A 12,061-nucleotide genomic window follows, 5' to 3' on the forward strand; every position below is an offset into this window, starting at 1 on the left:
CTCCAGCAGCGCCGCGCCGCCACTCCCGTCCACCCCGCACTGCGCCGTCGCCCTCCCCGGCACCGCAGCCGCCGTGCGCACCCCGGCATCCACTCCGTTCTCTCCTTCCACCCCCGCAGCACCATTCCCACCGCGAGGCCGAGCTTCCACCGCCGTTCGCCGCCCCAGCCGCCCGCTACTGCCGCCCTAGGGGCTGCAGCGCCGCGCCGTTTGTGTCGTCGGCATCGCGGTGCCGAGCTCTACCCCGACCCCTAGTCCTTTTCCCCTCCCCAACTCCGAAACACCGCCACCACGTGCACCACCTCCCTCCGCCGTCGCCGCTCCCGCACCCTGCCACCACCGCAGCCGGCTTCGCCGCCGCGAGGACAAGCCTGTCGGCCGCTCCCCTCCCCCAATCGACCGCCAAGCTGTCACCTCCACTGCCAACCCGAGGCCGCCGCCGCTTTCGCCGCCCCGGCCACCGTTTACCGCCGCTCCCGGCCGTCCCGAGCCGCACCCGTGGCCATCCTCAGCGTCGCCGCGTCGTGCCGCACCTCGGTTGCCGCCCCTCGCCGCCGAAATTCCACGGGAGCCCGCTTTTCCCCGTTCAAGGTCCCGGAGGCCCCCGGCCGTCACTCGTCGCCCGTCGGCCGCCGTTGGGGCGCCGCCGTCGTCCTCGCCCGGGGAGCTCCGCCGCTACCTCGCCTCCGTCCGGTGCCGTGCCGCTTGGTGAGCATCCCCTTTCCTCCTCTTCTTTCCGCCGCCCTTCGCGCGCCCTCTCGCGCCGCCGCTCGCCGCCGGTGGCCGTGCGCCGCCGTGCGTCGTGTCTCGACCGGGCCGGCTCTGAGCCGTGCCCGTGCTCTGGGCGCCCTGCCTCGTGGCCGCCCGATCGGCTCGAGCTGATCTGGGCCATCGGTTCCCGTGGACCGGCGGTGGACCACCCCGTGGTCCCGGTCCACGGTGGACCGATTCCCTTGACCCGCTGACGTGTGGGGCCCGCCTATCGGCGCCGGCCTTTTTGATGACGTCAGTACTTAAGCTTTTCCTTTGAAAAAATAATTAATAATTGCGCAATAAATCGAGTTTAATTCTAGAAATTCATTTAAATGGCTCAAAACTTCTAAAATCCATATCTAATTCATTCGAACTCCGAATTGAGCCGTTCAACTTGCAAAATTCATCTAAAATTGAGCTCTACATGTTTGTTTACTTTTTATGTACTATTTCCTTGGTTTTTATTAGAGTTTTTCCTCGTTTTGCGTGCCAGCGTGTAGTTTCCGTCGTTTCGGAAGTCCGCGGTCGCGAGGAAAAGAGTTCGGAAGATCAAAGTGAAGAAGCAAGGCAAGTCACACATTCCCCTTGAGCATGTTGATCCTAATTTACAAATGTTTTACTGTTTGCAAATAAATATGCATGTTTTGCTAATTACACGGGATCAGGGTTTACCTATCTGCTCGCTTGTGCCATGTTTACTTGATATCTATCCTTTGTCAACATTGGGTAATAAATCGACTAGCTCATGTTACTTATGTGACTTAGCTAGAACTATATGCTTAGCCATGCTTAATTACCACTAGCTCAGTTGATAGGATAATTACAGTATTAGACCTTTTTAGTATCAGAGTGAGCTGCGTGCTCGAGACATCTGGCCATGCTTCATGGTCGTAATTATCCAACTAAAATACAACTGAATGGTGGGCTGTGGGTGCATGGTTTTGCTGGTCGCACCCATGGCAGTTAAGGACCGGTTCGCGGGATGCCCTGGAAGAACTTATCGTACTTACCACAAGCCAGCGTGGGCAACGGCTAGGCTTGTAGTGTAGCTTTCCTCTAGTCGACGCATCCAGGCAAGGGTGGGCGTGATGGAGCGGGGCGGGCCCTGCGACGGCCTCTGTCGCTTCCGGATTCACCTAGGCACGAGAGGGGACTGCCCGCTGCCTTGCGAGGAGTGGGGGTGAAACCTGAGGTGTGGTGTGCTTGATTAGAGGGGGTTATGCGAAGGGTCCTGTCACGGCCTCTTTCCGGTATGTCGTGGTGGCATGTCGGCGCACGGAAACGTGTCGTGGGGCTGTGTCTTGTGGGTACAGTTGTACACCTCTGATCAGAGTAAAACTATTCGAATAGCCGTGCCCGCGGTTATGGGCGGTCGACCAGATTCACCGTGATTAGTCCCATCTTAATAAATCGACCCAATACACTGTAGTCCAGGTGGGTTGGTTGGGCCTGTTCAACGTGGTGTAGCGTTGATCAGTGGAGATTTAATGTTACTTTAATTACTCAACAGTTTTACTGTTTTGCTCAATAAAATGTTTTACAACCGCCTTTATGCAAATAGCCACAAACCGTCCTTGTGTTACCCTTGCACGTCTGCATCGTTGGTGTGGCTTGCTGAGCATGGTGGTTGTACTCAGCCTTGCTATTATTCCCCCTTTTCAGAAGTGTAGTGCTTCTGAGTTGAAGACGAAGTTAGAAGACCAAGGCTCAGACCCCAGTTGAGTTTTGCCTGTGGAGTGGAGCTGAAGCCCCGCTAGGATCGCCTTTTTCCGCTGCTGTCGTTCTGTTTCAGTGTGAGGACTAAGTGCCTCTTCCGTAAGTATTTTACGCTTTATTTACGTTTGGAACTGTATATTACTTGTCGTTTTGTGTACCCTGGCTGGTCCTGGACAGGGATTTAATACGCAAAATAGTCTGGAAATTTGGGTTAAATTTCTGGGCGTGACAGCACGACAGCGCGAACGGAAAGCACCTACGGGTTGCGGGCGGCACGGCGAACTCACCGGCGACCAAAGCGACGGCGGACGATGACCGGACGACGTCGGCGACAAGGAAGAAGCGGCGGCAACCTTCGGCTTGACGACGGCGACGGTGCTCCGGCGGTCGACAGCGACGACGAAGGGGCGAACGAGAACGGCGACGAGACGGCGACCACGACGGCGACCTCCCCGAGCGACGGTGACGACTGGAGCGACGGCGGCGCACGGCTGGAGCGGCGGCGGCGACGGCGGCGCTAGACTGCACGGGGCTAGGGCGCTACGGGCGGCGAGGGACGAAGGCGAGGGTGGCGGCGGGTAGCGGCGGGCTTGGGGGTCAATTTATAGCGGCTAGGAGGCGGCGACGGAGGCCCACGGCGACCGGCGACGAGAAGGAAAGTCTAGGGTTCGGAGGAGAGAGACCGATCCGATTCAACCTTGAATCCACGAATTTCCAAACGATTTTAGCCGATGATTCCAAAAGAGAAAAGATAGAGGAGATCGAGAAGATCATTTCCCCTCTATTGATTTCATCGGAAACGGAAAGGATCGGCCGGATTGGAATGGCGGCGGCGGGGCGCGGCTAGGGTTTCGCCGGGAGGAAGACGACGGGCCGGCCCCACCTGTCAGCGGGCGAACGCGCGCGCGCGGGCGGCTGACTGGGCCGATTGGGCCGAGGGAGAGAGAGAACGGTTTGGGCCGACTTTCGGCCCAAAGCCTAAAGAGGATTTTAAGAACTTTTTTCAATTTAAATTATTCATTAACTGCAATTCCATTTATTAAAAATACTTCTTTAGCTCAAATAAATCCCAGAAAAATCTAGGAATTATAGAATTAAGCAAAGTATTTAATAAAATTTTATCTGGCCCCATTTTATATTGGAATTTATTTATTAAAATTAGATCTTCTCTTCTAGGCTTTTTAAAATAAATTCTAATAATTCCAATTTAACAACAATTTATAATTTGGAGATTTTTAGGGTGTGATAGTTCTCCCTATCTTGATTTGGCTTTCCTCACCGCCGATAAGAGGATGTTGGGGGATGGGAAGGAGATGCTCAAATTGCGGGGCAGGGCGGGGATTTCAAAATCAGGCACTATATTGACTGGGACCTCGAGTACATCGGTTTTATAAGTTGAGAGATGCGTTATATCTAGTATTGTTGTTCGAGGATGTAATTCAAACTCGCCACCAAGACGAGGGACCTAAAGTGAACTTATTCCTTTGACGGCTACAACAAATGTTGCTGCTATGGGAAGAATTAAGGGTTAATTGAATTCATGTCACTATAAATTTTACAATTTTAAATTCTACTATTATTATTCATGTAATTAAAATCATGCCATCACAACAAATCTAATGCCCCTATCTCTTTGCTTTAATGGATGACCGACATGGATAGCGCTAGTGGAAACACTGACCAGCGGCGATGGTGGAAAGATGACAGCGACTGGGGACCAAGACATGCACATGGTGAGGAGGGAGTCACACCAAGGATTGACGAAGGTAAGGTAGAACGTAGAATTGGCAGGGATGGTGGCCCTTTCCTTCTCGGTCACCGCTACCACCTTCAGGATAGCTGCATCGATCACCACCCACGGATCCTCCTGCTTCGCTAGTTTCGGCGCCGTAACAAACGAAGACTAGTTGTTGCCTCAACCATCAGCGTAGAACTGTGTCGAGGCAACCGTAATAGAGCTCTACCACCGGTTGTACACAACTATGCCTAAACCTGCCCGCCAGGGATACACCAGGGCCGTTTCTACTGGAGTGGTGGTGCCTCTTGGCTCGAGCACCGCCACAAGTGGCTTCGCCCAGATTTGGAGAGAGCGAGAGAGGGGGCCGCCGGATTTGCTAGGGCCGAACCCTAGCGCCAGAACAAGATTCGAGCCCTAGCGGCATTGCCGTTGTTTGGCCGTCGTCCTTGCATCATTAGCGTCTTACCATCCTCCACTTGCCCCCGCGTACCGACATCCTCTGCTCATTCTCCCTGCGCCGCTAGAATCAGGCTGTGTTTGAGGGGAGGAGATATAGGAGATTGGGAAGATACGCAAAACGAGGTGAGCCATTAACACATGATTAATTGACTATTAAGTATTTTAAACTTTAAAAATGGATTAATATGATTTTTTAAAGCAACTTTCCTATATAATTTTTTTACAAAAAAACGCACCGTTTAGTAGTTCGGAAAGCGTGCGCGCGGAAAACGAAGCAAAACTCACTCACAATCACCCAGATCACCCAGGAAAGAACACAGCCTCAGTCTTCATTCTCGCATCGCATTTGGCTGCCGTCATCCTCGTGATGTCCTCGTCCCAAGGCTGACAACTCACATGATTTGCTTGGACATTGGTGATGGCAAGGACAGCTACGGCATGAGGGCAGGGACATTTTAGTACATACAAAAATATTGCCTAAAAATTATTTGAAACTTGTTTCAGGCGTACAGTGTGGTATGGATCAAATTTTGTGCTTCTTATGATGGTATGGTTTCAGTTATATAAATAGTAATAGATTTTAAAACCTCAAAAGTTATAATATTTTATAATGATATAGATCAAATTAACGCAGGATTAAGAGGGCAGAAATTGACTCGGCACGTTTCTGCATACTGACACGCAACTGTCTGTCAGCGTCAAAATTAAACATATTCTTTTTTTACGCAAAATTAAACATATTCTTATGCAGCACGTGGTATCACTGGCAAATTAGGCTGTTGCTTTCTGAAGCGGTGCTGTGTGTTGGAATCTTGGAGAGGAGGTGGATATGTACTAAAAAACTGACCTCTTAATATCGTGCTCATTTAGAACGTAGAATCTGATATAGAATAAATAAATAAATGCTGCTACTCCATCCAATTTTCTCTACTAGGGGTTATCAGTTATAAGGCGTGCTCGTAGTAAAAAAACAACCGTAAAATTTGAATTTCTTTAGAAGACCTAAAATTTAAATTCTATTAGGTATATACTCGACTGCAACGGATTCATATGACTATATCATTGTGAATAGGTGCACAAATATGATTACTCCCTCCGTGTTTTAACATATGACTCCATTGACTTTTTAATAATGTTTGACTATCTGTATTATTTATTTTTTTGCAAATATAATAATATTTATGACATACTTAATGAATATTTGATGATAAATCAAGTCACAATAAAATAAACGATAATAACATATTTTTAATAAAACGAATAATCAAACATTGGTCAAAAAGTCATTGGTCAAAAAATCAACGACGTCATACATTAAAATACAGAGGGAGTATTTTCTTTACCATCACGCGTGAGGGGAGGCAGGCTAATGCGACATTATCTTTAAAATCGAATGGAAGTAAAACTCAAAATTTACAAAGTAGGGCAGGTCAAACAGTTCTCTTTCAATAAAACTTGCCCACCAAAGTTTAAGTTCTAAACTTGACATGTGTGGTCGTATTTGTCGATTAATTATTTTTCCAGTAGAGAGCGATGAACGATACAATTATGACAACATACTTATAGGGTCATAAAGATTGGTAGGGTAAAGTTACGCTGTTCAATTAAATGTGGTTTTTATTAGGGATAATCCTAATCTACGTTATATGTAATATGAGAGAGTATGAGCCTCTGTGGCACGAATTGAGATCCTCTGCCTTTAAATACATCATGCCTTTTATTACTGACACGTGATCCCATATAGTTTATCGGTTTCACATGCCAATGACAAACACATTTTGAAGGTAGTGGAGCCTGATCCCCGTGGCACCCCTCTGGCATCATGCCAAACTTGCCAAGCGAGAAAAGCGATCGGTACACACATCGTGGTGACCACGAAGGAGGAGCCAGCCACGTGGACCGCTTCAACGCCAGGAGATCCGCGCGCCACGTCGCTGCCCTGTGGGGCCATCCCTCGAGGGCATCTCAATCTCTATCCATCAATCCGGCCCGGCCCCACCTGCAGTTGGAGAGAGCGCGTGGCAGCGTCCACGTCACCAGTGGGGCCCTGGAACGTACTACGCCAGATGTGACCTGATGAGGTTTTGCTACCCTCCTCTGTCATCTCGTCATTACTGACATGTGGGCCCACGCTTCACCTTGGCCCACCGGTCATTGGCGTCCTGGTTAATGTGCGAAAATCAAGGAGAGTGGCCATCAACAGGCAGGAGCCATGAGCTGGCCCCCACGAGAAGTTGTTGGTGTTGGGATTGGGAATCTGTTGGCTATTGCTTGGGATGAAAATTAAAGGAAAATCTATAAATTTTGTTCTCAAATGAAATGAAGGGTTGATTTGGTTTGTGGCCTAAATTGGTCTTACCAATTCGTCAATGTCAAATTTTGGTAACTTTTAGCATGGCTAATTTTGGCAAAAGTAAAATTATGTTTGGATTGAAGCCAAAATAGCCTAAATTAACTGTTAAAATGGCATATTTTTTTAGGTATGTCAAAATTTGGCTCCAAACCAAATAGACAATAAACACTATTGAAATTGCCAAATATTGGTAAGGCCAATATAGGCCTCAAACCAAACCAACCCGAAGTTAACCTGTGATCCTCCTCCTGATCATGTGCTCACAGAGGTTAATTTCTCTGAGCTCAGCAAACCATGTTCAGTTAATCAATTTTTGCCATCAAGTTAGAGTGAAAACATGGTGAAACCCTGAATACACTTGGACTGGGTTAACGAGATGATAATCGTCCCATGACTTGGAACAAATGGCCATCATGACAGTCACATCAATATATTATTAGCACTACATCATACACCTACCAAATAATAACAAATAACCTTAAGTCCTTAACAAATAATAAGTGCACAAAAACACGGAGAAAAAATAACAAAAAAGATATCCACTCGCAAATCAAAGAAAGACTGGCAGAGTAAGGCTGTCTTTAGATCACACTGAAATTTTGGTTGAAATTGGTACGATGTGATAGAAAAGTTGTGTGTGTATGAAATGTTTGATGTGATGGAAAATTGGAAGTTTGGAAAAAAACTTTGGAACTAAGGCTATGTTTAGTTCAGCGCAAAGTTTGGATTTTGGTTAAAATTGGAGATGATGTGACCGAAAAGTTATGTGTGTATGACAGGTTGATGTGATAGAAAAGGACTAAAGTTTGAATCCATCTAAACACAGCCTAAACAGGACCTAAACAAATTCCTAACTACTCTAGCTAAAATATCGCAGAAACCCTCCCCACAAATTAATTGATCTGCTTCCTCCTCCCCTCCTCTCATGTCATTGTCCTGCAATACACGAGGAGCAAAGAGTTGTGTGTAATCCTCCTCCTACTCTGGGTCAGCTCTTAATCCCTTCAACTTCCGTCGGTTGGACGCCACCGGAAGCCAATCCCTGTTTGGTGTTTTACCCCCAATTTTGTCAGATTTTTTGGAGCGAAACCACGAGCTGTTTGAAGTGTTCGGCTTCGGAATCTCTTTCTTGGAGTTCTAGGAATGGGGTTTTGATACAAAGATTGAAGCCTTTTTGTTAGCGTTGGTGCAAAGATTGTATTGTATTGTTTTTTTTTTCTGCGATGGGTGGAGGCGTCACGGAGCGGCTCCCGGAGGGCAGCAGCGAGCCGCTGCTCCCGACGAAGCGGGAGGGCGGCGGCGGCGGCGGCGAGTTCGCCGGCGCGGTGTTCAACCTGTCGACGACCATCGTCGGGGCCGGAATCATGGCGCTGCCGGCCACGATGAAGGTGCTGGGGCTCGCCCCGGGGCTCGTCGCGATCTTGCTCGCCGCGCTCCTCACCGACGCCTCCATCGAGCTGCTCGTCCGGTCCAGCCGCGCCGCCGGCGCGCCGTCGTACGGCGCCGTCATGGGGGACGCGTTCGGGTGGTGGGGGAGGCGGCTGCTCCAGGTCTGCGTCGTCGTCAACAACATCGGCGTCATGATCGTCTACATGATCATCATCGGTAAAAAAAAAATTCGATACAACAACCTGAATTTTGACTTCAATATTGCCTTCACTATTTAGTTGTTCATGTGACTCTAGAATTGCTGAATATTTCATTTTCTTTTTTACTTATAACCATTTCTCTAGAAGTTATATCATCAGTATCGGTTCGTGTGGAATGTAGAGTAGATTGCAAATTCTGAACTAACTCAAATGCAATTGAGTAATCGATTGAGGAAGTTTGGCCTTCTAATTGTGAACTGTAGGATATGATGCCTTCTGAATAAACTCGGCAGTTTTGCTTACATGTGAGATTTAAGTTGCGTTCTGCATTGTGCTGTAGATAATCGTAACTGTTTATTTGAGGCCATAATTTCGTGCTGAGGCATGGCAGTGTATCTGACATACACATTGGGGTACTTCACTCTAGGTGATGTGCTATCTGGAACCTCCTCTGGTGGTGAGCACCATTATGGTGTTTTAGAAGGATGGTTTGGGCCACAATGGTGGAACGGGCGTTTCTTTGTCCTCCTGGTTACAACTCTTGTTGTATTTACTCCACTGGCATGTTTGAAGCGTGTCGGTAAGTAGTCTCTTCACTTAGCCTTATACTTTCGTGAGATTTTATTTTGTACCATTTTGTCGTACTGCCAATTCATGACATCGCTATGTTTTTGTTTGTTTCTTGCAGATTCACTGAGTTACACATCTGCCATATCCGTTGCTCTGGCAGTTGTTTTTGTTATTATTACTGCAGGAATTGCTATTGTCAAGTTGATAAAGGGACAAATTCCAATGCCTAAGTTGTTTCCTGATGTTCCCGACTTGGCATCTATTTGGGAACTTTTCACAGCAGTGCCAGTTCTTGTCACTGCTTATGTTTGCCATTATAATGGTATGAGACAAATTGAAGTTTTGACTTGTTGGTGCATTATAAAATTTTATTTTAGTAGGGAAGACTTTCTTTCAATTTTCTTTTAGATAATGTCCTGATGTCTTATAAAAGCCCGAATAGGGTTGCTTACTTCTAAGTTTTCTAAAGAGATTTGATTGATATTTTGCAGTCCACCCAATTCATAACGAGCTGAAGGACCCTTCTCAGATTAAGCCAATAGTACACACATCATTGGTTCTATGCTCAACTGTCTATATCACAACAAGTTTCTTTGGATATCTCCTCTTTGGTGAATCTACGCTGTCTGATGTGCTCGCCAACTTCGACTCCAATCTTGGTATTCCATACAGTCAGATGCTAAATGATGCTGTTAGAGTGAGCTATGCTGTTCACCTTATGCTTGTGTTCCCCATGATATTCCATGCACTACGGCTTAATTTGGATGGGCTTCTCTTTTCCTCATCAAGTCCTCTGTCTTCCGACAACCGAAGATTTTCTGTAATGACAGCGGTACTTCTCCTAGTTATTTTCCTATCAGCGAATTTCATTCCGAGCATCTGGGATGCCTTCCAATTTACTGGTGCAACTGCTGCTGTGTGTATCGCCTTCATTTTTCCAGCCGCGATCACTCTAAGGTAAGTTAATGGATTAATGTTCATTGTGATGCTTTTATTTTGTTCCACCTCTACATATATTATGAAAAAATGGCTGGGATATTTATTCCGTTATCTCAAAAAAAAAAAGTGTTATAGTACTTCTGCTAACATGCACGAAGAGAAGTGAAGAATTCTACATTTGCAGATTTCCACACTGTAGTAATTGCTTGTTTTGATATCACCTTTTCAATGTTGTGATGTTATGGCTGTCTAATTTATTTTGCTTCTAATTTTGCAGGGATCCACACAGTATAGCAAAGAAGTGGGACAAAATCCTGTCCATCTTCATGATTGTTCTTGCAATTGTATCAAACGTAGTAGCTGTGTATAGCGATGCATATTCAATGTTCCACAGGAAAAGTTCCCCTTCCATAGCCTGATATTCCAAAATCCTATTGGCGAGTCAGTGGATTCTTTATCTGAAAGATGGCTTGTACATTAGCTAGCAAATAAAATCATTATTTAGGCAAGTATTTACGGGATTTATTTTACGGTTTATTTGGCAAACAACCCTTGACTCAATTATGTTGAGTTGGATGTATCTATAGGATGGGTGTGTAAACTTTGGTCCGAAGTGTTTTAGTCCAATGTACAATTCAAGATCAATTTGAATCAAATGTGAATTATGGAGTTATTATTGTAACAAAAGATAAACAATTATTTTTTCGAATGTAAATCACTGAAATGGCAACTCTGTTCATGCATTTGCACTTCTGTATAAACATGCTACTAATCTGGTTTCTTGGATACAATAAAATTGGTGCTTTTTGTTGTTTCTTGTTGAAGGTGTCATTCCAGCTGTAGCCGTTGGCTTAGCAGAACAGCCTTATCCGCTAATGCTGCGTTTCGTTGCAGCAGATTAAAAAAAATCATATTTATCTATTTTTGTATTTAAAATAATCAGTACTCAATTAATTATACACTAATAGCTCATTTGATATCTTTTGAATCTTCTCCTTTCTTGAGACATTGTTTTGGAGATGGAGATGAAACACTAGCTGACTTTATACGACAACTGCACACATTCGTCGTATGCTTCTTGAGACATTGTTTTGGAGTAGTTGTGGACCTTTTTTCCTTAGATTTGTTTCGGTTATTTTGATTACTTTTCTTTACTGACCGTGTGCATCCTAATAGATACAGAAGTGGATAGTGTAATTTCATTTCTCAACAAAATCTTACTATTATATGATGGAAACGAAAAATGTTAGCAACAGATGATGAAGTAAAACTAAAGATAGTAGCTGCATTTTTTTTTGCAGCCCCATCGTTTGGTTGATTTGAGGAAAAAGCGAAACGACGTATGTCGGTGATATGGGCCTGGCGGTATGCGAAGTATGGGGGAGTCACCTTCCCGTCCATCCACGCGGCCCTACAGCCTGGCCCTCCCCCAACACCTCGGGCAACGCAGAGGCAGCCAGGGGGCCTCGGGGTGCCACGTCACGCCCCTCGAGCCCTCGCGTTGCCTCGCCTCGAGGCCCTCGCCCAACCGCCACGTGGTGAGGGGAGCGAGTGGGGCGGAGACCCAGGCTGAACCATCATCAATGCGCGGCGCGCCAACCGTCCCTCACCGCATTTAATGCAGTAAGGGCGGACGTGCGGCGCTGCCCGATTGACCCACGTCAATCGGGCGTGACCAGACTGTGACCGGCCTGTCGCCGGTCACGTCTGATCGGACGGGCGGTAGTGCCCCCACGTTCCGCCCTGTACCCGGTGGAGTGGGGGCAGGTATGCCCCGTCCCATCGAAGCATCATCTAGAGCCCTCTCCACATGAGATGGACCGCCACAAGTCTCCATTCATTTAAGAGGGAATGACAAGGGTGTCCCCCGTGTCAGGCGGGGGGCGGCGTTGGGCCCCACTCGAGGACGGACGGCTGCTTAGCTTCCGGGCGAAGGCACGAATC

The 12,061-nt window shown here is 46.9% G+C and overlaps 1 protein-coding gene across 1 annotated transcript; it reads left to right on the top strand.

Moving 5' to 3' along the window:
- The first annotated feature begins 7,892 nt into the window (after positions 1–7,892).
- LOC4340751 (amino acid transporter AVT6A) lies at positions 7,893–10,860 on the top strand. Its single transcript, XM_015788927.3, has 5 exons — positions 7,893–8,624; positions 9,036–9,188; positions 9,297–9,500; positions 9,670–10,135; positions 10,395–10,860. The coding sequence occupies exons 1-5, from the start codon at positions 8,243–8,245 to the stop codon at positions 10,534–10,536; spliced, it is 1,347 nt and encodes a 448-aa protein (XP_015644413.1). The 5' UTR covers positions 7,893–8,242; the 3' UTR covers positions 10,537–10,860.
- The last annotated feature ends 1,201 nt before the right edge of the window (positions 10,861–12,061 follow it).

The sequence above is a fragment of the Oryza sativa genome, chromosome 6, assembly GCF_034140825.1.
Source record: "Oryza sativa Japonica Group chromosome 6, ASM3414082v1".
In the NCBI taxonomy this organism is placed as follows: Eukaryota; Viridiplantae; Streptophyta; class Magnoliopsida; order Poales; family Poaceae; genus Oryza; species Oryza sativa.